The sequence below is a fragment of the Giraffa tippelskirchi genome, chromosome 1, assembly GCF_054371585.1.
Source record: "Giraffa tippelskirchi isolate mGirTip1 chromosome 1, T2T-mGirTip1v1.2.pri, whole genome shotgun sequence".
Taxonomy (NCBI): Eukaryota; Metazoa; Chordata; class Mammalia; order Artiodactyla; family Giraffidae; genus Giraffa; species Giraffa tippelskirchi.
In genome coordinates, this window is record NC_137275.1 from 148,404,800 (window position 1) to 148,430,155 (window position 25,356).

At 35.2% G+C, this 25,356-nt stretch overlaps 1 protein-coding gene across 20 annotated transcripts in view; it reads right to left on the reverse strand.

Moving 5' to 3' along the window:
- The window catches only part of CCDC171 (coiled-coil domain containing 171), a 351,005-nt gene that overhangs the window by 165,203 nt on the left and 160,446 nt on the right, over positions 1-25,356 (reverse strand). For all 20 annotated transcript variants that reach the window (XR_014056567.1, XR_014056570.1, XR_014056569.1 and 17 more), the window contains 5 exons: positions 21,106-21,610; positions 19,356-19,472; positions 6,598-6,824; positions 5,926-6,108; positions 2,783-2,968 (listed from right to left, as the gene is read on the reverse strand). Coding sequence is in view for 14 of the 20 variants with exons in the window: in XM_081499610.1 (XP_081355736.1) it covers positions 2,783-2,968; positions 5,926-6,108; positions 6,598-6,824; positions 19,356-19,472; positions 21,106-21,610 (1,218 nt within the window). In the remaining 6 variants the exon portion in view is untranslated. The remainder of the gene's footprint in view (positions 1-2,782; positions 2,969-5,925; positions 6,109-6,597; positions 6,825-19,355; positions 19,473-21,105; positions 21,611-25,356) is intronic.

Below are 25,356 nucleotides of genomic sequence, written 5' to 3' on the forward strand. Positions count from 1 at the left end.
ACATTGATCAAATTGACAAAAAAATGCTTTAACTGTATCAGTAACAGCCAGCTTGAGTAAAAAGTGAAATTTTCATGATTTTACGAGAGAATGTTAAAATTTGCTGTAGGCCAATTGATAATATTTACGATTTAAAATATATGTCATTGTGTGTGTGTGTGTTAGTCACTCAGTCATGTCCAACTCTTTGTGATACCATGGACTGTAGCCCACCAGGCTCCTCTGTCCATGGAATTCTCCAAGCAAGAATCCTGGAGTGGGTTGCCATTTCCTTCTCCAATATGTTATTGTAGACCTAGTAATTCTTTACCTAGGAATTAATGCTAAGGAAATAATCACAATATGTATAAGAAGATTTAGCTGCAAAGTTGTTTATCTTAGAATTACTTATAATGGCAAAAAAGAAAAAAATAATAAAGACTAGGGAACTGAAATAAACATAGATCTTAAGAAATTAGGCTAATGATTTTTAATAAATTTTTTTAAAAAAACTACCAGTTTCACTATTTATAGGCCAGGAGACCCTGAGCAAGTCCACTGAATTCTTTCAATTTCATCAAAAAGATGGTAACAATAACAGTACCAATTTCACAGGGGACAGTTTAAGAATGAAACAAAATAATTCAGAGACCACAATATAGAGACCACAGTACAGAGCCTGGCATAAATAAGATGCCTGTAAGTAATACAGTCAATGTAAGGAAGATAGATGTAAAATCTGAATCCCTAGGTCTATAACTTACTAATGATTGTGCAAATAATGTGTCTCCTTGTATCTGTTTTCTTATCTACAAAATGAGAATAATCCCATCAAGGATTGTGAGTTCTCAACAAATTTTGCCTATTTTATTATTAGCATTCATATCAGTAGTTAACTATTAGCATAAAAATATATTATTTTATACATAATTATATACCCACTCTGAGTTGCTTATTGTATTCATTTTAAATATAAATTTATGTATTTTAATTGGAGGCTAATTACTTCACAATATTATAGTGGTTTTGCCATACATTGACATGAATCCACCACGGGTGTACATGTGTCCCCCATCCTGAACCCCCCTCCCACCTCCCTTCCCATCCCATCCCTCTGGGTCATCCCAGTGGCCCCGAGCACCCTGTCTGTCTCATGCATCCAATCTGGACTGGCGATTCATTTCACATATGATAATATACATGTTTCAATGACATTCTCCCAAATCATCCCACCCTTGCCTTCTCCCACAGAGTCCAAAAGACTGTTCTATACATCTGTGTCTCTTTTGCTGTCTCACATATAGGGTTATCATTACCATCTTTCTAAATTCCATATATATGTGTTAGTATACTGTATTGGTGTTTTTCTTTCTGGCTTACTTCACTCTGTATAATAGGCTCCAGTTTCATCCACCTCATTAGAACTGATTCAAATGTATTCTTTTTAATGGCTGAGTAATATTCCATTGTGTATATGTACCACAGCTTTCTTATCCATTCATCTGCTGATGGACATCTAGGTTGCTTCCACGTCCTGGCTATTATAAACAGTGCTGGGATAAACATTGGGGTACACGTGTCTCTTTCAATTCTGGTTTCCTCGGTGTGTATGCCCAGCAGTGGGATTGCTGGGTCATATGGCAGTTCTATTTCCAGTTTTTTAAGGAATCTCCACACTGTTCTCCATAGTGGCTGCACTAGTTTGCATTCCCACCAACAGTGTAAGAGGGTTCCCTTTTCTCCACACCCTCTCCAGCATTAAGTGCTTGTAGACTTTTGGATAGCAGCCATTCTGACTGGCGTGAAATGGTACCTCATTGTGGTTTTGATTTGCATTTCTCTGATAATGAGTGATGTTGAGCATCTTTTCACATGTTTGTTAGCCATCTTCATGTCTTCTTTGGAGAAATGTCTGTTTAGTTCTTTGGCCCATTTTTTGATTGGGTCGTTTATTTTTCTGGAATTGAGCTGCAGGAGTTGCTTATATATTTTTGAGATTAATTCTTTGTCAGTTGCTTTGTTTGCTATTATTTTCTCCCATTCTGAAGGCTGTCTTTTCACCTTGCTTATAGTTTCCTTTGTTGTGCAAAAGCTTTTAAGTTAATTAGGTCTCATTTTAATTAGGTATGATACATAATACCTACTTTGTAGGCTGTGTTACATTATGTTGGTTTTCCTGGAATTAGTTGTTCTATTCCAGTGTGTATAATCTCACTAGTGAAAATTTCACAAATAATATAATCATAAACTAAAATTTATTACAATTTACAGGCAACATTTCCAAGAGATACAACAGTTCCAAACCCATTAATGAAGTTTTCTAAGCGACAATTATTTTATTATAACTTCTTTTTTCCCTTCTAAACACCTTTCCCACCAACAAATGACAAGGAGAACAACTCTTTCTAATCTCCTCAAACACACCCTTAATATAAGATTCAGAGAGACTCAAAACCTTTCAAAACCAAAAGACACATGGATTTTCAATGTTTGGAGGGCATAAAACAAGAAAAAGAACTAAACAAAGGAGGAAATAAGGAAGATAAATTAAAGAGTAAAATTATTACTGGAAAAATCTCTACTTGGTTCCCAACTAACAAAGTTTACTTCTACATTTTCAATACATGTGTATACAAGTTTGGAATTAAAGTCCCAGTGCCACGTCTCATTTCATCCTTATAAGCTCACAAAGAATAAAACTTTGTATCTTGGGATCACTTCCCTATTCAAGAGATAGACGTGATTCCCTCAAAGACTCACACCTGCAAGAAGGAAGGGACTCCTGCAAGGGGTGTTTTCCTACCTTAACAGCTTCTCCAAGAGTTTGGTTTTTGTCAGCTTCCTCACTGGAATGTAATTCAAGTCTATAATTCAACTCCTGTAGTTGCTGTGCCTGCTCATTCAGTAGCATTTGAGCCTGCTGTTCCCGAAGTAACGCATTATTCAGTTCTTCACATGCACTTTCAAACTTCTCATGGGTGATCAATTTCTGAAAAAAAGAAAAAACATTTAATCATAAACTAACTGCAGTATTGTTTCTTTAATATTCAGTACTCTGTTTCCTAACATAAGGAGAATACAAACATCTCTAAATGTCTGACACATGACAAAAGTACAATTCATTTTTCTTAATTTCCTAAATCAAGATAAAAACCATTACTCAGGTGTTTAAAGCACGACAGCTATACTGCCAAAGATATCATTTTTAGTCCAATAAAATCTCAGTAAGGACTGATGCCGAAGCTGAAGTCCCAATACTTTGGCCACCTAATGCAAAGAGCCAGCTCATTGGAAAAGACCCTGATGCTGGGAAAGATTGAGGGCAGGAGGAGAAGTGGGCAACAGAGGATGAGATGGTTGGATGGCATCACCAAACTCTGGGAGATAGTGAAGGACAGGGAAGCCTGGGGTGCTGCAGTCCATGGGGTCACAAAGAGTCAGATACGACTTAGCAACCGAACAACAACAAGCATTTCAAGTTCTAAGTAAATCCATAACACTCGGCTTAAATCTGAATACAAGAGCACTTTTTATAAAGATAATGATAGTGAAAATTAAAGCTTTTAACAAGTTCCTATGCTTTTAAAAGATTACCTAAAAGTCTGTGTTCAGTTTATGCTACCATTCAGGTTTCCCTGGTCAAACTACCCTCTCTTGGGAACAGTCCTTACCACACCATATCTCTCTGACTCCCACCACTACTCACACTATCATACCATCTTGTATTTTCTTCAACACCATTATCATTATCTAAATTCATCTCATATAGTTATTCACTTTTTTATTGCCTGTCTGCACGCTTCCACCAACCACACATTTAAGGACCTGAGCTCCAAAGGACACAGACCTCCTTCAGCTTGCCCACCCACCACACAAAGGAGAGTCTGGCATTCAGTAGGTATCTGTTGAACAAAAGAATATGAATTCATTATAAACACCAGCCAATAAAAATCTGCACTGTAATATACAATACAGTGTTTACAATATTATGACTGCTTTGGAATCACTGACAGGTCTAGATAGAAGTCATCCCTTAAGGGATATGGAATCGAGGGAAGGACATACTTGTATTATCTCCTGTGCACAACATGTAAACAAATGAAAACTAGTTACAACAAATGGCAAGAGACATCTTGATCTTAAAGTACAAACAACAGAAATGGTAAACAAATGATGGGTAACCTGAGAAATATGTAGAAAACTGAAAGAAACCATGCAGGTCTCTTAATCATACTAAGTGTATACACATCTATTTAAGACTGATAACTTCCATTGTTCAGTTGAAAAGAATTTGAAGTGTCAGCTTTTTAACATCCCTCTATTCCCTAAGGCCACAGCACTTCTCTGGGTCTTGTGAAAAAATATTTTTGTACTTCTACCATTTACTTGTCACACTGTTTTAAATTATTGCTCCTTGCCATCAGAACATTCTGCTCTTTACAATCCACTTGGCCTCTATAAACGACAGTCTTCATCATTTTGCAGGACTTCTTCCCACTCCTCCAAAATGCCTCCTTTACCTAAAAACTTAGCTAACTCTAGCCCCTCTCTTGTCCACGTATACCTCCCAGAGATGGCTCAATTCTGTTTACTCTTCTGTGAATAAGTAGGGTCAAACAGGTATAGCAATCCAGAATATGAAAGAGATAGTGTGTGGAAGCAGTTGTATGCAGCTAAGAAAATAAAAAAATGAAAAGGATAATGGGAGTTAGCTTTTAAAGAACAAGTGTCAGTAGATGAACATGGTATTCCAAAACAATACAAGTACTGAAACACTGTCAGCAGGTGCGATGTATCCCTTTATGTTACAATTTTAGACTAAGTTGAAGAAACTATTCTGTTTGCCTCCTACACACTTTGACTGAATTAAATGAAAGATGATGGTTTGGGGCACTCTCCAATTTTTAAAGAGGAAAATAACATCATTTTGCCATTTATACTGTTTAGTATAATCATCCTTTATTAATATAGCTATATATGAACATTAACCACTATAGTGAAGTGGTTAAAAGTTTGAGTTTTAGAGTCAGAATTATGAGCTTCAAATCCCGTAATTTCCACATACTAACTGTGTGACTTAGAGCAAGTATCCTACATTCTTTACCTGCTCAAAAAAAAAAAGGATAAAAGTACTATTGACTTATTATTGACATGAGAGGACTAAATGAATCAGTTAGGGTCAGTACTTGATACATGATAGTCAATATGATTATAAAATGTTAGAAATCATCACAGTGTATGCTACATAATTGTATCTCAAATATAAAAATTACATATCTCATTCCTTCAATTATTACTTCAATTAATCCTATTTTAATTTCTACACTTCAGTGAAAGTAATTCACACTAAACATTTCTTGGTGCACATTGCATTTTCTGCAAACAAGTTATTCAACTAAAGTTTATTTGCTATAGCAGTTAACCATACCATTTCCTATGTTTCAGTCAGTCATGTTTTAACAGGGCTATGAGCTCTGTTGACAATCAGCACTCCTTTAAGCATCTGATGTAACTTTTTTTTTCAGTTTTCTTTACTGAGATGATTTCAATGATTCTGTGCTTTTTATTTAATTAACATATAACATTGCTTAAGTTTAGTATGTATGACATATTGATTTGAAACACTTCTAAACTGCAAAACAATGACCACTGCCACATTAGCTACTCTATCAAGTCACATAATTATTACTTCATTTTGTGATGAGAACATTTAAGTTCTAGCCTCTTAGCAAGTTTGAAGTATATTGTTAGGGCATTTTAGAAGGGAAGTTTTCTAAAGAAATTCTATTGAGGGGACTAATTTATCTGAAAAATATAAAAAATTAATAAAAACAAACATGCATTTGCTCTCTGACATTTTATACACATATTATAGGTATACATTATATATTTAATATCAGAGAAGCGCTTACCGAAGCAATGGTTTTTAAAATCATATATACTTACAGACTGCTTAAATTCATTTAATTGCATTTGAAGACCATGGGTTTTGTCAAGCTCCTTCTTCATTTCATTCACATTCCGTTTCAGTTCTGTGACCTCTAAGCGCAGTGAGCGACGCTCCACTTCTGCTGCGTGCAGCCTTTGTGTAAATCCAAATATTTGCTTCTGTAATGATGCTGTGCTTTTCTGTTGTCAAACAAGAGCAATTTTACAAGACGTCACTACAGATTTTCTAAGAAGTCCACAGCAATGACCATTTTACCGAATTAAATGCAGCCTGGGATACACAGAGAACAATACCAGCTCTTACTAAAACCTGTTTAAGTGAAAGCTTTATTTTTTATGTGACCAATAACTTCCTTACATGAAATGAACAACTGAAGGAAAGAAATAATCTAGATGACTAGAAAATGTAATAATCAATTAATTCTTACACAATTCTGTTGCAGTATACTTACAGAGAACAGTAAATTCAGAACTCATGCCAGAACTTTTGTATTTTGATATTATTGACACTTATTTGGAGGTGCTTTCATTTATCACATTAAATGATTACATGACATCTAAAAGAATTTGCATACACTTGTGTACAACTAATTTAAGCTACAAATAAACTTGATTTTGAATTAAATTTACAAGTTCTAAAATCCCTACTTAATGAAATTGCATACATACCAAAATGGGCACATGGCCTTGCAGACCATATTTCAGGGCCACTGTGTTTACTTTATGAAGTCCACGGGCCAGCCTCTGAACCAGGGAGTCTTTTTCTACATATGTAATACTCCTATTGCTGTGCAAAGGTATACTGTCCATTGCCAGACTAATTTTATCCATGAGTTTTGCGAAAGAATTCTTGGCTGCCCCTATAAGTAAATGTCCACAAATTCTGGAATTTGGATCTTCAAAAGAAAAAGAAAAAAGGCACAGAAAAACGGGACTTGTCACATGTTCATTTCACAATACTGCCAATCACAACATAATGAAAATATTTTCTCAATTATATAATTCCTATTAAGCTATAGCAATCCATTCAAGAAGCTCCCTCCGATACTAATTTTCACTGAGTAGGAAACAGCCCACCTACTAAATAATGTATCTAAAGAAAATCTGCATGTATTTACAGTCCTTCATACTGAACACTATGACACTAAAAAGTCATCATCAATCTTTTGTTTTAAAACCTAACAAATTCATTTTCTATTTATAGCTACTGAGCTTATTACCTTAATGTCACACTATTTATATTATCAGAAAAGAAAATATAATTTGCCTTATTCCAAGGCAATTAAAATTTTACAACTACAATTACTCATTTTCCCAGAGGATTTTGATAATCATTCCTCTCATATAATGGACTTAAGGTCCCAGCATATCCAACATGGCCTGCTTGCTGCTAGATTCATCAGGTCTGTAATTAATTGTTTAATGTTGATAAATAAAATTGTCAGTGTTCTTTCTACTAATTGGTATTCCAGATAATGGTTAATAGGTTTATTTATTCCTTAATAAAAGTCGTGTAATTTAGTTTTCCCTCTGCTAGGCAGGTCTTTATCTGTCATTACTTGTCTTACGATACTATCCATGTAAAATGACAAACGTGAAGAAACTGTTTAAATAAAGTAGTATACCACTCTACATTTCAAGCTCCTCTGCTGTTGGGAGTTAATTTAAATCTTGTCTACACATCAGAAGAGCAAAAAGCGTATTTGGCCAGTTTTCTCCAAGAGAAAAGTGTTTCCTAATTCTAACAACACACATGGTTGGACACTGAGAAGCAGCAGTGGCTGAAGCTGATCCGTCAGTGGTTTCCTGTGTCAGAAAATGTCATCTCACAGAAGCCCTACATTCAAAAACTTGAGCCTGTTTTATTTCTTTATTCCTCAGTTTACGAAAGGAAAGATTAATTTTTAAATTTATGCAGCAGTTAGAACCAGAGAACCACATTGCTTAGAAGTTACATGTAAACTAGAAATTGTTAATTAGATAAAAGTACAAAACTCTCATAAAACATCTACATAGATAAAACATCCTCCATGTAGAACTGATTTCTTTCAGCTATTGATGCTTTGACTTCTAAGAACATAAGGAAAAGTAAGTTTAAAATATGTCCTCTGTCATAAATATGTTCTCTGAGAAGCCCATGGACAGAAGGCACACAAAGTATAATTACAATACACAGTTCTTTTCATAACAGATTCCTTAGGTAAATCATGAATAAAAAAATTTAGTAGATTTATGTAGAATAAACATATAATGCAGAACACTGTAAAGAGTTACAAAACTACAGGATGTATTTAACAGGTTAAATAATTGAATAAACAGTAAAATTTATTTATTATAACATTCAATATAACACATAAATTCTGATGTCTATATATGTACACCCTCTTTCTCCAGCAAGCTTGCAACTCCTTGATTATTTTCATCTAGTAAACTTTTTTTGTCTTCACAGTGCCAGTCTAGCATATATAGGTATTTTTAACAGGTTGGTTGGATTAAGTTATATTTCTTTTTGCTGCTATAGTAGTTGCAACGATGTTGAACACAAGAATGCATTCAATGATACTAAGAGAAGTTGATTAACATTAGCTTTTATAGTACGTCAAAAGTTATTCTTTCTAAATAAACGAGATAAAGGCTCATTGTTATAAGAAATTTTCAGGAATACAAAGGTAATTAACCTTTTACGCTTTAAAAGAAAAATCCACTATAATTAAATTTTAATGAATGGTAGGGGTTTTTTTCCTATATCACAGCAAAGTGTTGTGTAGACACTAACCACTCTGAGAGGTGAAATTAGTGGCAAAATAATTTAACAAGGCATTCTTTTGAATTTTTAAGAAGTGGAAAAGAGGCATACACTCCAAGTTTCTGACTGCTACTTTCGATGAATTACAGAAAGCATATTAAATAATTTATGCTTTGATGAATAAGAAGTGTTTTTACAATTTACTTCACATCATACAGTATAGAGTACAATTAATTCAATATTAAACAAATGAAGAAACAAAAAAATCCTCTAGTGACATAGTTGTAGAACTATTTGTGTAATGATACAGAAATAAGGGGGAAAATAAAGTCACTGAAATTCCTCATGTCTAAACCTGTCTAGACTGTTTAAAATGTTTGACTTGTTACATTTAACAAATTCTTGTTTATGCTAAATACATTTGTTAATCACTTTTCCCCTATCTAACAGCATAAGTCTTTCAAGAAAGAAGAGGACTCTATGTTCTGCAATTACCTTTTCCAATAGAAAGGGCAATATTGCACGACTAAGGTTAAAATCCTCAAAACAATTTCATAGAGAATTGTTTTGACCAGTAGTCGCAGTGCTAATATGCGTGATATACAAGGAGTTCTTATAATTCTATATGAAACAAACACATACCCCCATATATGAACATAATGAGTTAATTTGTAAAAGAATATGAATGGGTATAGAACAAATGAAAAGATATACAACCTAACAATCAAAATTATAAATAAGGAATAATATAGAGCTTTCTTTCCTCTTTCAAATTGATAAAGATGAAAAAGACTGTCAAAACTTTGTGTGCCAAAGATATAATGCGAAAATCAGAATTCTAAGTACTGTTCATGGAAGTGTAATGCAAAGAAACTTTTATGAAAGGAAGACTGACTGTAAGTTCCAAATGTAAAATATGCAAACTCATTTCTTAGGACTTAGCCAAGGAAATAATTCCACAATTATAAAATGCTTTTATGTACAAATATGCTAATCACAGCATAGTTTATCACAATATTATTTTAAATAGTAAAAAAATATGAAAAATATCAATATCCATCAACAGGGAATTCTCAGAGTAAACTATATACATATAAACAATAGAAATAGTGAAAAGTGAAAGTGTTAGTTGCTGAGTCATGTTCAACTTTTTGTGACCCCCATGGACTGTAGCCCACCAGACTCCTCTGTTCATGGAATTCTCCAGACAAGAATACTGGAGTAGTATGTGATCAGATATAATTAATGAGTACACTTATCTTACTGACATAGAAAGAAATTTATTATCCAGTGAGCTGAAAAAAATTATAATGAGACATGATTGTATGATTTCCTCATATAAAACTGCATGTGTTGGTGTGTATATATGTTTGTACACATATCTGGAAGATTTGTAGAAATCATTAAAGTGTTAAGAATGATAGGGATACGCTTTTGGGTGATTTTTATTTCTTCTGTGCAAGTTTCTATACTGTGTCAAGTTTTTATACCATGCACAAACACTTGTACAGAAACAACACAAATATTTTAAAAAGCACCATATACTGGGACTTTCCCGGTGGTCCAGTGGTTAAGACTCCACACTTTCCACTGCATGGGGTACAGGTTTGATCCCTGGTTGAGGAACTAAGAGCCCACATGCCACAGGGTGCAACCAAAATAAATAAAGCTTTAAGAAAAAAAAAAGCACTATATAACTGCCTTCCTCATTCATTCATTAAACAGCTAGCAATAGAGCAACTCATATGTATGAAGATACTGTGCCAAGCAATGTGGAGATGGGATCTATAACACTGATTAAAAATCTGTAGCTATAGATATAAATGACCAATAATAGGAGTACTCAAAAACATACTTTGACTTAGACAAACGCTATTGAGGGGAATGATTATCAAAACCAGGGTGTTACTGGTCATTTTTGTCCCATATACACCTTTGTCTGATAAAACCTACGGATCCCCTTCTTACAATAATACTTTTAAACATGTTAAGTCAAATATATAGAATTACAATGAAAGCAAATTTTATTAAAATGCAGTTATCAAAAGATTTTAAGGTTCATGAAATCCAATCTGTCAATTCTAAAGGAAATCCTGAATATTCATTGGAAGGACTGATGCTGAAGCTGAAACTCCAATACTTTGGCCACCCGATGCAAAGAACTGACTCATTGGAAAAGACCTTGATGCTGGGAACGATTGAAGGTGGGAGGAGAAGGGGACGACAGAGGATGAGATGATTGGATGGCATCACCGATGCGATGGACATGAGTTTGAGTAGACTCTGGGAGTTGATGATGGACAAGGAAGCCTAGCGTGCTGCAGTACATGGGGTCGCAGAGAGTCAGACATGACTGAGCGACTGAACTGAACAGAATGTATTAGATATAGTATATTTAAAATATAGACTAACTAAAATTAATATTTTTAAATTAGCATGTGAAAGTTGTTGCTTAGCCATACTAAGAACCTTGACCTATGAGCTGATCTTTATGAAGACATTAAACATGTCAGGCTCGCATCAATTTTTTTTATATATTTAGAAGTGATGAAAATCCTAATCCGCAGTATATACTGCTACAAATGTAATTAAAGTTCCTATAGTTCACTCTACAAGGCAGAGGTAGGCATTTCTCAAAAAATATTAGAATACACCAAGGCTTTCAAATTCTTAACATGTATACACTACTATATATAAAATAGATAACCAACAGTGACTAATTGTATAACACAAGGAACTATACTTAGTATTTTGTAATAATCTATAAGGAAAAAAATCTGATAAATAATATACATATGTATAACTGAATCTATTTGCTATAAATCTGAAAGTAATATAACACTGTAAATCAACTATACTTCAATGAAAATTTTTTAAAAATCTATTGTGGAAAGTTTTTGTTCAAAATTCAGTGAGTTCATCTTTGGCTAAGTCAATCTATTCAATAAATTTATATCAAAAAGTTAAAAAAGATTATGAATCTATGATTCGCATTAGATCCTATGAAGACAGAAGGAACTTAACACTTTTGAAAGAGTTCTGAACTGTTTCCAGGTGCTTGCAGGTTGTTCTTTCAAAGAAGTAACAGAATTTTTTCCTTAGGGAATACTGGAAAGCAACATAGAATGAAGAACATAGAAGCTCCACTGGATGGATGAACAACTGCTAGGTGTAGTGCTGTCCTGATATGTGTCAGCTGCACCGCATCAGCATCCAGCTACACACAGAAGACGGACAACAAACCACGTGTGTGATAATCTATTGCTGATCACCAAAAGATGAGCGTAAACAATATCTAGAGACAGTTGTAACAACTATATTACAATTTTAAAACAGCTGTGATTTCAATTAGTAACTAAGTCACCATGCTGTTAATATTATCATGGTCTGTCTTCTCCATGCATAACTGAAGGAAATGCTGAAGTTCACTGATGGTTAGTAAACCAAGATGTAATTATTTTTCATTCACATCCATCAATACTCCCCCTCTGAATTCTATCCATGGACCATTTTGAGAAAGGTTCTGTGAACCCCAGATTAAAGAATCTGTGTGAAATTCAGGAGACTCAGGTTCAGTCCCTGTGTCGGGAAGATCCCCTAGAGAATGGAATGGCTACCCACTGCAGTATTCTGGAATTCTGTGGACAGAGGAGGATGGTGGGCTATATAGCCCATGGGGTCGCAAAGAGTAAGACACGACTGAGTGACCGACACATCTTATCTAATAAATATACTATTCAATCATAAATCTGCATCCTTGAGCCTCTACTTTTCCATTAGCTTAAATTATAAGGAAGCTACATATCTGGACTACTCCACTCCAAAAACTATTATAATATGCTCTGTTTTCACTGAAGATGAGTATAAGTAACACTAGCAAGAAAAAAACTTCTGTATCTTCATGAAGCAGCTTTTAAAGATATAAACTGTGATGTTATTCAATATTTCCAATATGATAATCCATGTAATAAATTCCTCTTAGGGTCTAGTAGAAAAAAAAAATAGTTTGTTCTGTATGTTTGGAGACATAACAGAGCATCCTATATCTGCGGAGCAGCAAGCAGCTCAGTTTAGCTGAACTGTAGGTTTATTAATGAGAGTGCAGAGAGGTGCTGCTGCTGCTACTGCTAAGTCGCTTCAGTTGTGCCTGAGTCTGTGCGACCCCATAGACGGCAGCCCTCCAGGCTCCGCCGTCCCTGGGATTCTCCAGGCAAGAACACTGGAGTGGGTTGCCATTTCCTTCTCCAATGCATGAAAGTGAAAAGTGAAAGCAAGGACACTCAGTCATGTCCGACTCTTAGCGACCTCATGGACTGCAGCCTACCAGGCTCCTCCGTCCATGGGATTTTCCAGGCAAGAGTACTGGAGTGGGGTGCCATTGCCTTCTCCGGCAGAGAGGTGAAACTATACAAAAAAATGATAATCAGATCAAGAACGGTTTTGTAATACCAAGCTAAAGAGCTGATTCATAAAGTAAGATATGAAGACTAATACTGCTGTTGATACAAAGACACGTGACAAACCAAGCACCACCAGCATGCAATAACTCATTTAAACCCTTACAACAGCCAATGAGATTATACGATTATTAGTCATTGAAAATAAGTGATGAAAAAGAACAACAAAAATGGTACATAGGATAATCTGGTCATATTGAAATATACGCAAAACTTGAAAGAAATACACACAAATATTAATCATACTCTCAGAGAGGGATTACAGAAGCTATCTTTACTTAAAGTGATATTTTATAAATACCTGTAAGCTGCCATAACTTTTTTCTGGAACAAGGCGGGGGTTAAAAATATTTTTAATACACATGTATTATTTTAGAATAGATCTGAGAGGAAATTTTTTCTTTTGTTCTTTTACAAAAAATCTTAAAAAACGATTGTGCTGCTTTGTTAGGTAGTATCTGGATATTCAATCAAATTTTCTATGGCTCCTAAAAGTTTCCACAAAAAACTATCTGTAAGTTGCAAAATATGTTAAAGCTTCATATATGTTTCTTAAAATAATTTTGACCTTGTAAATTATTTTAACTAATAAATATACTCTATGGAAGTGTGACACTGGAATTTGACATGGTCACAAACACTTCCAAAGATAAATTATTCATTCAAAAGTGTTCGTAAAAACGACAGGCAAATAAATTTTAATTTAAAAAAACAAAATAGCTGTTCATCATAAAATCCTTTCAAATTTTCTGTATGCTTGAAAATTCTCAAAATGTTTGAAAAATATGAGAAAAGGCAAACATAATCATTTTTAAAGCCACAAAATACAAGTCGGTAAGTTAAATGTGGCTTCCTTCAAAGGAGACACGAGTAGCTCAAGAGTTAAAAATGATCCCTGGTCAGACTGTACTTTTTTGAGATACGAATGATATTCGGTTTATAACAAAATTCTGTAAATTACTTCTTCTCACACTTTACTGTGTATATAGACTATCTCTTTAGAACACAGATTCTGGCATGAAATTGCACTTCTAGCATATCACTGTTAATGCTGTGGCTGCTGTCCACAGCCACACTTCGAGCGACATGTCTCTTTGTACTCTTTGTTAGGATTCAGTAAAGTCTCTAAGTTTTAAAATATAAACCAAAAGCTACTTGTTAATACAAATATCTTTACTTGCCACTTCGAACTTCCTAATATGAAACTTCAATGTTGTGCCAAATACAGCCTAGATTTCTGAGTTTTGCGTGGAAGAGCTGCTATGACCTCTACAAAGTTAACTTAAAGTATACAACAAAAGAAAGTTATGAGTAGTAACAGCAGGGGCGTGTATATCTGAGTCATCTATATTCTAGATAATTAAGATTCACTTATAATTGAAGTGTATAACAAAATGCATGAACATTCTATTCATAATCAGCTACACCTGTATTTATTCAGAGATATTTCAGAGCAAATCAGCACATTTGTTTCTATGTTGAGAAATTCAGTCTGAACAAAAGTTACATAAAAAAGCTGAGCTATCTATAGGGTTCTTCAGTCCCTTCCTATAATGATTGATATCCTAGCCCTTCAGTGGAAGTAACATTCTCCCCTGTTTGAGGTAAATGATCTCTTGCAGGCACACCATTTGGATATCTGGAAGACGTAATTTATCTCAAGTGGGCAAACACTTTAATGAAGGCAAGAAGGTTGCCACCTGTCCAGTATTTACAGAGACAACATGGAAACCGGGGTCTTTGCCCAATGCCTATAAATACATTGTCAAAGTTTAAGAAGGCAGCAGGGCCAACTACCTTTAGCAACCACTTTACTTTCTGAGTAGTGAATTCAAGTCACCATTGTTGAACTTGCAGCTTCATGAAAAGGTATACAGTAATATACAGGTTCCACTGAGACATTGGGATACAAAAAAGAGATAAAATGACATTTATTGGACAATGACATATACAAGGGACTTGGAAAGATGCATTTACTCTGAATAACTATGAGCTAGGAACTTTCCTTGGCCAAATTTTACAGATACAGATAGTGAAAATGAAAAAGGATGAAATAATTTTCCCAATGGCACACATGTAGTAAGCAGTGGAACCCAGATTCAAATTCAGAATGCAGGTTCCTAATCAATATTCTATTATATATCCAACATGTTTAATTTTCTCTCCTAAATAGTTAATAGTTTAATTCAGAACTCACTCTAAAAAAGATACATACCTAACTTTCTAAAAGAGTACTGTACTGATATATTTAAGCTTTGAACAAAGATAATAGGAGAAGCAATAGCTACTATTTAATATATTAAAAGTTACTACTTAGTATTGCCATACAGGTACTAGCTTTCCTGGAGCTAAAAAGAAAAAAAGTGAAAATGAATTAAATAATGCCATTTACCACAACATGAATGGAGCTAGAGACTGCCATACTAAGTAAGTCAGAAAGTCAAATATATGATATTGCTTATATGTGGAATCTAAAATATGATACAAATGAACTTATTTGCAAAATAGAAACAGACTCACTGACATAGAAAACAAACTTATGGTTAGTAAAGGGGAAGGGTGAGGGATAAACTAGGAGTTTTGGATAAACAGACATCAGTCATGTCCAATTCTTTGTGACCCCATGGACTTCTCCATGGCCAGAATACTGGTGTGGGTAACCGTTCCCTTCTCCAGGGGATCTTCTCAATCCACGGATCGAACCTAGGTCTCCAGCATTACAGGTGGTTTTTTGTACCAACTGAGCTACCAGGGAAACCCAGATATGAACTACTATATATATAAAAGAGAGAAACAACAAAGTTCTACTTTATAGCACAGAGAACTATACTCAATATTCTATAATAAACACTAAAGAATATGAAAAAGAGTATACAAGTGCGTGTGTGTGTATATATATATATGAATCACTTTGCTATGTACCAGAAACTAACACAATACTGTAAATAAAAAAGTGACAGTGATGTCATCAATATATAGTCCTGACATGTAATATGATTTAAATTTTTAGCAAGTTCTTCAAAAAAAAAAAAAAGGGAACAGAGAAGAAAAAGAGTTCTAAGAAATATTCTCTTTCATTTCACAATTTTCACATGTCCTACGTAGACTTTCCCAAGATTCTGCTATTTCAGTTTCCCACATGGCTGAAAGAATCAAGATACAACTCACAGTATTAGATGATTCAAGGGACAAAGAATCGATTACAAATCAAAGCTGAACTGATATTCTTGATACCTGGCCTAGGATGAAAATATCCTACTGTAAATTGGTTAAACAGATGATGGAACATCCAACTGATATATATTACCCAGTTATCACAATCACTCTCTAGAAGAATATTACCAGAAATAAATAATGGAATAGCATGTGAACAACTTGTTTGCAAACCATTCAGCAAATATAATTCTCTGTTGTGTACCTGCAACTTTTCCATAAGTCTGAAGTTATTTCAAAATAATTTCTAAATGAAGATATTAAAAAGCATGCAGCCTATGATATCATTTATATCACTTATCAGTCCATTATTGGATGGATGAGTGGGTGGGAACTCCAAGAGACAGAAGGGAGGAAGGAAGGGTGAGTGGATAGAAAGAGAGAAATGTTTTCTTAATCCTTTTATGTATACTAATTTATAACAAAAACATGTTTTAACAATTGGAACTGTAAGGGATGTGTAAATGTCCTTGAAATTTTAGGATAAACTAATATATTTTCAATTGACTTACTGTACATTTTTATGAAATTTCATTATTTAATTAATGCCAATATTTGAACCAAGAAAAGTTTGTAAAATAGCAAACAAAGACATTTTAAGTGCTTTACAAATTAACTCACTTAGTCCTCTAAGCAATTCTAAGAAAAGTAATTCTATTCCCACTTTACAAGTAAAGAAACTGGGGAACAGAGAGTTTAAACAACGTGCCCATGTCACATGGTGAGCATGAGTCAGTACTCAAAATCAGGAAGAATGATGCTTAACCCTACACCATGCTGCCTCCACTATATAATAGCACTTAAGCAATTTTAGAACAGAAAATCAATAATTAGTAGTTTAAAAAATGTATACAGGAGACATGCATGTGTTCATGTTCATTAACATGAGATGCTGCTTTCATGGTGAGATGGGGGTAAGGGAACAACAATTTTTTAGCACCCACCATATATCAGGTACCATACAAAATGTTCAACAAGCATTATCATATTAATTCCTCATAACAACTAGGAAGACAGTATTATCTCCATTTATAGGTAAAGACTGTGAGGCCTTGTAAAGTTAAGTAACTTGCCCAACTTCACACAACTAATAACTAGCAAGACTGAATATAATATCAAGGTTCACAATGATAATTTTTGTACTAGCTCAGTAACAATTATCTGCCTGGGCCATATCCTTTCTAATATTCTTCAATACTTTGATACATCAATTATTTTCCCTCTCTAAGCAACCCTCACTTTTCTCTTCTCTAAGCAATGTTCTTTTTAAAAAGTGTTAATTTATATATCTATTTAATGTTTGGCTGTGCTGGGTCTTCGAAGCTGTGTGGGGCCCCTCTGGTTTCAGAGAGTAGGGGCCACTCTCTAGCTATGGTGCGCAGGCTTCTCATTGCAGTGGCGTTTCTTGCTGCGAAGCACAGGCTCGAGGGCAGACGGGCCCCAGTAGTTGCAGCGTGAGGGCTCAGCAGTTGCAGCTCCCAGGCTCTAGAGCACAGGCTCAGTTGTGGCACACAGGTCTAAATGCTCCATGACATGTGAGATCCTTCCAGGTCAGGGATCACACCCATATCTTCTGCACTGGCAGGCAGATTCTCCACCACTGAGCCACCAGAGAAGGCCCCAAGTAGTGTTCTTTATCCAACAACATTTAAACCTTCCCTAAAATAAGTTTTCTTGAACTTGCTATTTCCTCCAGCTAGAGGTACACCAGGTTCTAACATCAAATGCAGCTAGTTCCTGAAAGTAGGCATGCACTCACAGACACCATTCTTGGTCTACCTTCCACTTGATAGTTCTTACCTATACTTATTGCTACCAATTTTCTTAAAATATATTTATGTACACTTTTATTTCAGACTCCAAATTCAGTATGTTGAGGTTTTGCCAATATATTAATATATGCATATTTCTTACCAACATTTATGGCAAAATCTAAAACTAATCTTTGAATCATAAGTTTTGTACTACAGGAGCCTAGGTTTAGAAGTTTGAAATCACAATAAATGATCCATATTTACAAAGAAAAATTGCTTAAAGAATTAAAATAAATCCCAAATTATTTCATTAATACTTAGAATATTTTATTATGCAGTCAAGTGTTAAGAAGTCTGCTATACTTTTTTTTTTTTTTACTATTAATGTGGCTGAAATGACCATAATTAGTCCAATGACATAGCTTAAGCAGTAGGTAACTGTATGTTACTCTTTTAGTGCAGAGAAATCAGTTTTCATTGAAACTTTCACACAAACAAGTCACACAATCTGTCACAAGAAGATAAACTTGAATTTTAGACCTTTGGAAACTGATGGTTATTGGTGGTTTTATCTAGTGGAAAAGAGCAGACTATTCAAATTAACGCTAGGTGGTGCGGTGGTAAAGAATCCGCTTGCCAATGCAGGAGACACAAGAGACATGGGTTCAATCCCTGGATCAGGAAGATCCCCTGGAGGAGGAAACGGTAACCCACTCTAGTATTCTTGCCTGAAAAACCCCACTGGCAGCAGAGCCTGGTGGACTACAGTCCACAGGGTCGCCAAGAGTTGGACACAACATAGTGCGTGCACACACACACACACACACAAAATTAAACAAAAAAAATAAAAACACACTGCCATATGAGAGAGGAAAACTTTCTACTGATTCACTTATTATTCAACTGTCTAAAATTCACAGCCAGAAACAGAAGGAAGACTAAAACATTTGAAAGAACGTTACCAGCAATTCTTAATTAAAAAAACTAATGAGCTTTCCATAGGAAAAGCAGATCATAAGGGGGAAAAAAAGGTGGATGTATTCACCATTTCTCCATAAAGACAAAATAATACATCAAAAATTGCATTAATTCACTACTTCATTAAATATAGATTTAATCGTCTCTCTGTATCTGAATAAAAGAAAGATGAAAACAAATACATTTTATTCTTTGAAGGTTTATCAGAATTTGTACCAAAAGGCAGTTCTGGACATTTACTTTTGTATTTTCCAAGGACATAAAAAAAGGGAATCATACCTGTTTTACTAATAGCTTCCTGTAATTCAGCCATGGAACTGATTATTGCAACAACAAGGTCAGTACTGGTGAGCCAACTGAGAGCTTGCAAACAACGTAACTGCTCCTTTTGATGTTCTACAAAAACAGAAAAAATTCATTATGCAATGCTACAAAAATATATTAAAATTCATTTTATAATTATGGGAATGTTTAGCTATTTAAGAAATAGATCAAAACTTATACATAGAACTTCACCTAGTATGGAGAAGTCTATCATAAATGTTAGATTTATTGACTCTATTTATATATATAATGGTAATGGTAACTGACATCATAAAAAAGAGAAGAAAATTTGTTTTAGTTCTACTTATATTATTTAATATCTTACTTTTGAGAAGTTAAAAATTGAAATAATTGTTGCCTCACAATAGTCACGCATTCCGGGAATGACATATAGACACTACTATGTATAAAATACTATGCGCAAAATATGTTCTAAGATGCTTGCTCCTTGGAAGACAAATTATGACCAACCTAGACAGCATACTAAAAAGCAGAGACATTACTTTGCCAACAAGGGTCTGTCTAGTCAAGGCTGTGGTTTTTCCAGTAGTCATGTATGGATGTGAGAGTTGGACTATAAAGAAAGCTGAGTGCCAAAGAACTGATGCTTTTGAACTGTGGTGTTGGAGAAGACTCTTGAGAGTCCCATGGACAGCAAGGAAATCCAACCAGTCAATCCTAAAGGAGATCAGTCCTGAATATTCATTGGAGGACTGATGCTGAAGCTGAAATTCCAATCCTTTGGCCACCTGATGCAAAGAGCTGACTCACTGGAAAAGACCCAGATGCTGGGAAAGATTGAAGGCAGGAGGAGAAGTGGACACAGAGGATGAGATGATTGGATGGCATCACCGACTCAATGGACATGCGTCTGAGTATATTCCGGGAGTTGGTGATGGACAGGGAGGCCTAGCATGCTGCAGTCCATGGGGTCGCAAAGAGTGGGATGCGACTGAGCTGAACTGACTGATGTGCAAAATAGTAAGCTGGTGGGAACCTGTTGTACAATGCAGGGAGCTCAGCTCAGTGCTCTGTGGTTACCTAGACTGGTGGGATCAGTGGGTAGGAGGGAAGTCCAAGAGACAGAGGATTTATGTGTACATACAGCCGGTTCACAGAAGAAACTAGCACAACATTGTAAAGCAACCATACCACAATTTAAAAAAAAAAAGGAATAGTCAAGCATTCAAAAAAATGTTTGCTGTAAACTCACATTTGTTCCATTTTTATTCATCAATAGATTTTTAACTCTGATCATTTTATACTAACTCAAATGAAGTGAAAGTAATTTATGCTACTAATTAATTTTAAATAGGGCCGAGTTTCTGGATTGACTACTGAAAAATCACTGTACAAACTCTTCAATTTACTGTGAAAAGAGCATTGAAATATAATAAAACTATACAAAGGTGAAATTACATATACTTGCTACCTTGCTTATATTTTAATGTTTACAACAAAAATCAAAACCTAACTTACATATAGATATACAGTTATTCATACACACATATATATCTATTGATACCTATATATGTAGCTATGTTACATGATTTCACATATATATCTATTGATACCTATATATGTAGCTATGTTACATGATTTCACATTGTAAATGATTTTTTAAAGTCTTTGCATAATGGGCCAACATATTCACTTCAGGTGACTTACATTCAACTTAGATTTTTAAAAGCCCAAATGATCTTACTTGGAAATTTATGCTTGTCTTTGAGCTCTCCTGTACACACTAACACGCCTATGCCTTCTCTGAAACTTTCCATCCAGGTAAAAAGAGAGACACATGACTGGCCCAAAATCTTAAGTCTGTTTGCTGCCAAAATTGCAATAACACCTTTCCGGAATACACATATCAATCCTTTGAATGTTTTTTTCTTCATCTTGGCTTCCTCTTGCTTCTTTTCTTCTACTGTTGACAAAGCCTGGGCTAGAGTTCTAACTTCCAATTTTAACAACTCAAAGGTGTTGACCTGCTCCTGGAGAAAATCTCTCTGTGTAGATAAGGCAGATGATCGGCTGTAGAGAGGATAGAAGGCACCAGCCATCAATGCACAGGCGGCCAGCAAGGAGGTCTTTTCCCTTTTGGTCTGTGATAACAAGTTTTTGAAGTGGGAATTTTCAAACACCAATTGTTCGTGTGACTTCTCAATACGGTTCAATTTTTCCATATTTTTTTCAGCAATTTCTTGAAATTTCTAAAAGAAGAGAAGTCAAATAATATATTTGATCAAGAAACAAATGGGCATTTTAACCCGTCTTTAAAAAAAGAAAAACTTTTGCTGACAACTATTTCTTTTTCTTCCCAAGATCTATGTTCTAAAATATCAAAAAAACACGTATGACAGAGCAATAGTGGGCCAAACAGCTTAGATTCAATGTGCAGAGGTTTTAAATCCTCTTATGTGGAAGCTTTACATAAAGTAGAACACATAAATTTTAAAATATTTTGTAAATTTCTTGTACACTTTCACATACATACACATATTCAAAAAAAGAAAATTTCTTCTATTTCTCAGCAACAATTATTTCCTATTTTTAAACAGAAATCACACCAGCATTAGAGACTTTTCTATATGTAAAAAGACAACTTTTTGTCAGAATAGCAAAGGATTAAATAAATAATACAACACACACCATCTGACTATCTGCCACTTACTAGATGAGAAGGGACTGATTCTCAGAATACACTCTCTTATCTCAGTTTCTTCTTTCCCAAGACAGAAGGCTGCACAAAGCACAGCGTCAGTCTGGGGGAAAAAATGCTACTTGTGGGGTGGGCCTCAGCAGCTCTCTAGTCCTTTTTTCCTCATCAAGGTACTTATAATTCAAAACTTAATATGGAACACAAAGAAATTTTAACTGCAGGCACTTAATTTTAATCTAGAAATAAACTAGAAAATAAACTAACTCTCCATGAAATCTTATGTCTAATCATTAAGGAATTACTGAAGTAAATTTTTAGAAGATAACAGATGCCAACTTTTTTACTGATTCATTTATCATTCAATAAACATTTATCGATTATTCACTAAATTCCATGTGCTAGGAAAACAGACAAATAAATCAATGATTCTGGTATAACATGATGGTGGACCTACGCTAGATTGCCAGAAATGCATAAAAGGGTAGAGAGGCAGCAGGAAACAGACAGTCCTGGGATTAGGACGAGAAATTAAAACACACCTAGAAACTGATAAAAATCTAGAATATATGACAAAAATACTCCTCTCTATATAGAGCAAGCAGGAACACAATGGAATTTTTGGAAAACAGAATTAAGAGGCTAGACTTACACAGCCCATTTTCATTTTAGGCTACCTGGTAGAAGCAGCCAATATCTAAAACATAAAAGAACTCATACAACTCAACAACAACAAACAACTCGATTAAAAAATGGGCAGACATCTGAATACACGTTTTTCCCGAGTACATATGAAAAGGGCCAACAGGCACATGAAAAGATGTTCAACATTGCTAATTATCAGGGAAACGCACATTAAAGCCGCAATGAAATATCATCTCGTTACCTAACCAGGTCCGACTGCCCGAGGTGCAGCGAGCCAAACGGCGAGACAGAGGTTTGCAGCAGAGAAAGGGTTTATTCTCGAGGCAGCCAAGCAAAGAGATGGGAGAACAAATCTCACATCCACCTCCCCAAAGGCCATGGGCTGGAGACGGTTCTGGGTAAAGCTGAGGTGTGAGGGGCATGAAGAGAGGTAACTGGAGATAAGAAAAAGGTGAGGTAGCATCAGTCTGCACAGGCGCAACTAAGCTATGTGCTTCTCCATGGGACGCACGTTCTGAGGGTGGAGTTTTTGGTCTTCTGACGTCAAGAGGTCACTGAGTTTACATTCAAGCATGCCCATTTGGAGGGATGGTGATCCCACCAGTCGTAACCAGCTCAGACTCTAACTGGACACAGCTGACTCCAAGTTCCTGAAAAACCAACTCAGGCAAACATCTTTTAGGCTACGTGATGCTTAGAGGACAATTTAAAGGAAGCTTGATCAATGAAGGCAGGTTACAGTTAATTATTTATTAAGCAATTTACAGTTTAATAGAGCTAACTGATGACTACCCTTGGTCTCAATCTCATGCCCATTAGAATGGCTATTATCAAAAAGACAACAAATAAGTATTGGTGAAGATGTGGAGAAAAGGGAATTCATGCGCTATCGGTAAGAATGTAAACTGGTGCAGTAGCTATGGAAAACAGTATAGAAATTACTCAAAAAATAAGTATATAACTATCATATGAGCCAGCTATTCCACTTTTCCATATAAATCGAAATATGAAAAAACTAACTTGAAAAGATATATTGTTCATTGCACCCTGTAAGTCTTAAAGTTTCCCAGCCTCAACACCAAAGAAAGAGCCTAGAGACACTGACAGAGACATCAATGCTTTGTTGCAGCAGTCCTTTTTGGCACCACAGACCAGTTTCACAGAAGATAATTTTTCCACGGACTGAGAGTTGGGGAAGATGGTTTTTGGATGATTCAAGTGCATTACAATTATTCTGCACTTTATTTCTAATCTAAATGCTGCTGCTGATCTGACCAGCAGGTACCAGTTTGCAGCTCGGAAGTTAGGGACCCTTGATTTATTGGATAGAGGGATCTTACACAAAGGGTCCTGGAGTGACACCCCACCATGTGTGGCAGATGCTGGGCAGGACGTGGGAACAGTCTTTGCTACTCAGGGGAGGAGGCAGCTACCATTTATAGAGGGAATTGACCTCAGGTGGGCTCATCAGTTTCCAGGAGCTAATTAAGCCTGATAATTAAGACAACTGGAGATTCATGTGAGTGAAGCAGGGACTGGTCAAACAGGGGATGTACCAAGAGCAAGAGAACAGCCATCTTGAGTGGCCTGACCATACATATGTTCATCCCTATGTTTATCGCAGCACTATGTACAAGAGTCAATATATGGAAACAACCTAAGTGCCCATTAACAGATGAATAGATAAAGAAGATGCGGTATATACATACAATGCAATACTATTAAACCATAAAAAAAGATGAAAACTAGCCATTTTCAACAACAGGGATGGACCTTGAAGGTATTATGCTAAATGAAATAAGTCTGACAGAGAAAGACAAATATCATATGATTTCACTCATGTGGAATATAAAACACAAACAAGAACAAAACAAATGAAAAAAAAACCAAGCCAAAGCAAACATAGATACAGAGGACAGAGTAGTGATTACCAGAGGAAAAGGGTCTGGGGAGGACAAAATGGTTAAAAAGGGGTCAACTGTATGGTGCTGCATGGATACCAGACTTGTGGAGGTGGGCATGCTATAGTGTATTCAGAAGTTGCATTAAAATGTACATGTGAAACTTAATGTTATAAATAAGCTACTCCAATTTTTTAAAAGAAGAAATTATTAAAAGAATACATGTAAAGTCTACATGTAAGTAAAAAAATCTCTAAAGACTTTAATTGTCATATGTTGTCCTAAGTCATTCTTGGTTTGAGTAATTATAATCAAGATAACAAATACTAATGGTTATCAAAACAATCAACTGGGACAATATTGAACTAAATAACTAGAATTAGCAAAGTGAGATATTTGAATTAAGGATTTTAAAATAATGAAATGAAGTATTCAAATTTTTAAAGCTCTTACTGACAAACGTTAGATTAAGAAAACCACACTAATATAATGCTAATAAATACTAAGAGTTTTGATTATTTTTTAATAATTACATTCCCTCATTCCTGGTAGCTCCACTGAAATCCACAATTACAGATCTGTCTGCCCATTAGGCCAGCAGTCCCCAACTTTTTTGGTATCAGGCACTGGTTTCGTGCAAGACAATTTTTCCATGGACAGCAGGGGCAGGGGCAGGGGCAGGGGCAGGGGCAGAGATGGTTCAGTCGGTGATACAAGCAATGAGGAGTGATGAGGAGCAGCAGATGAACCTTTG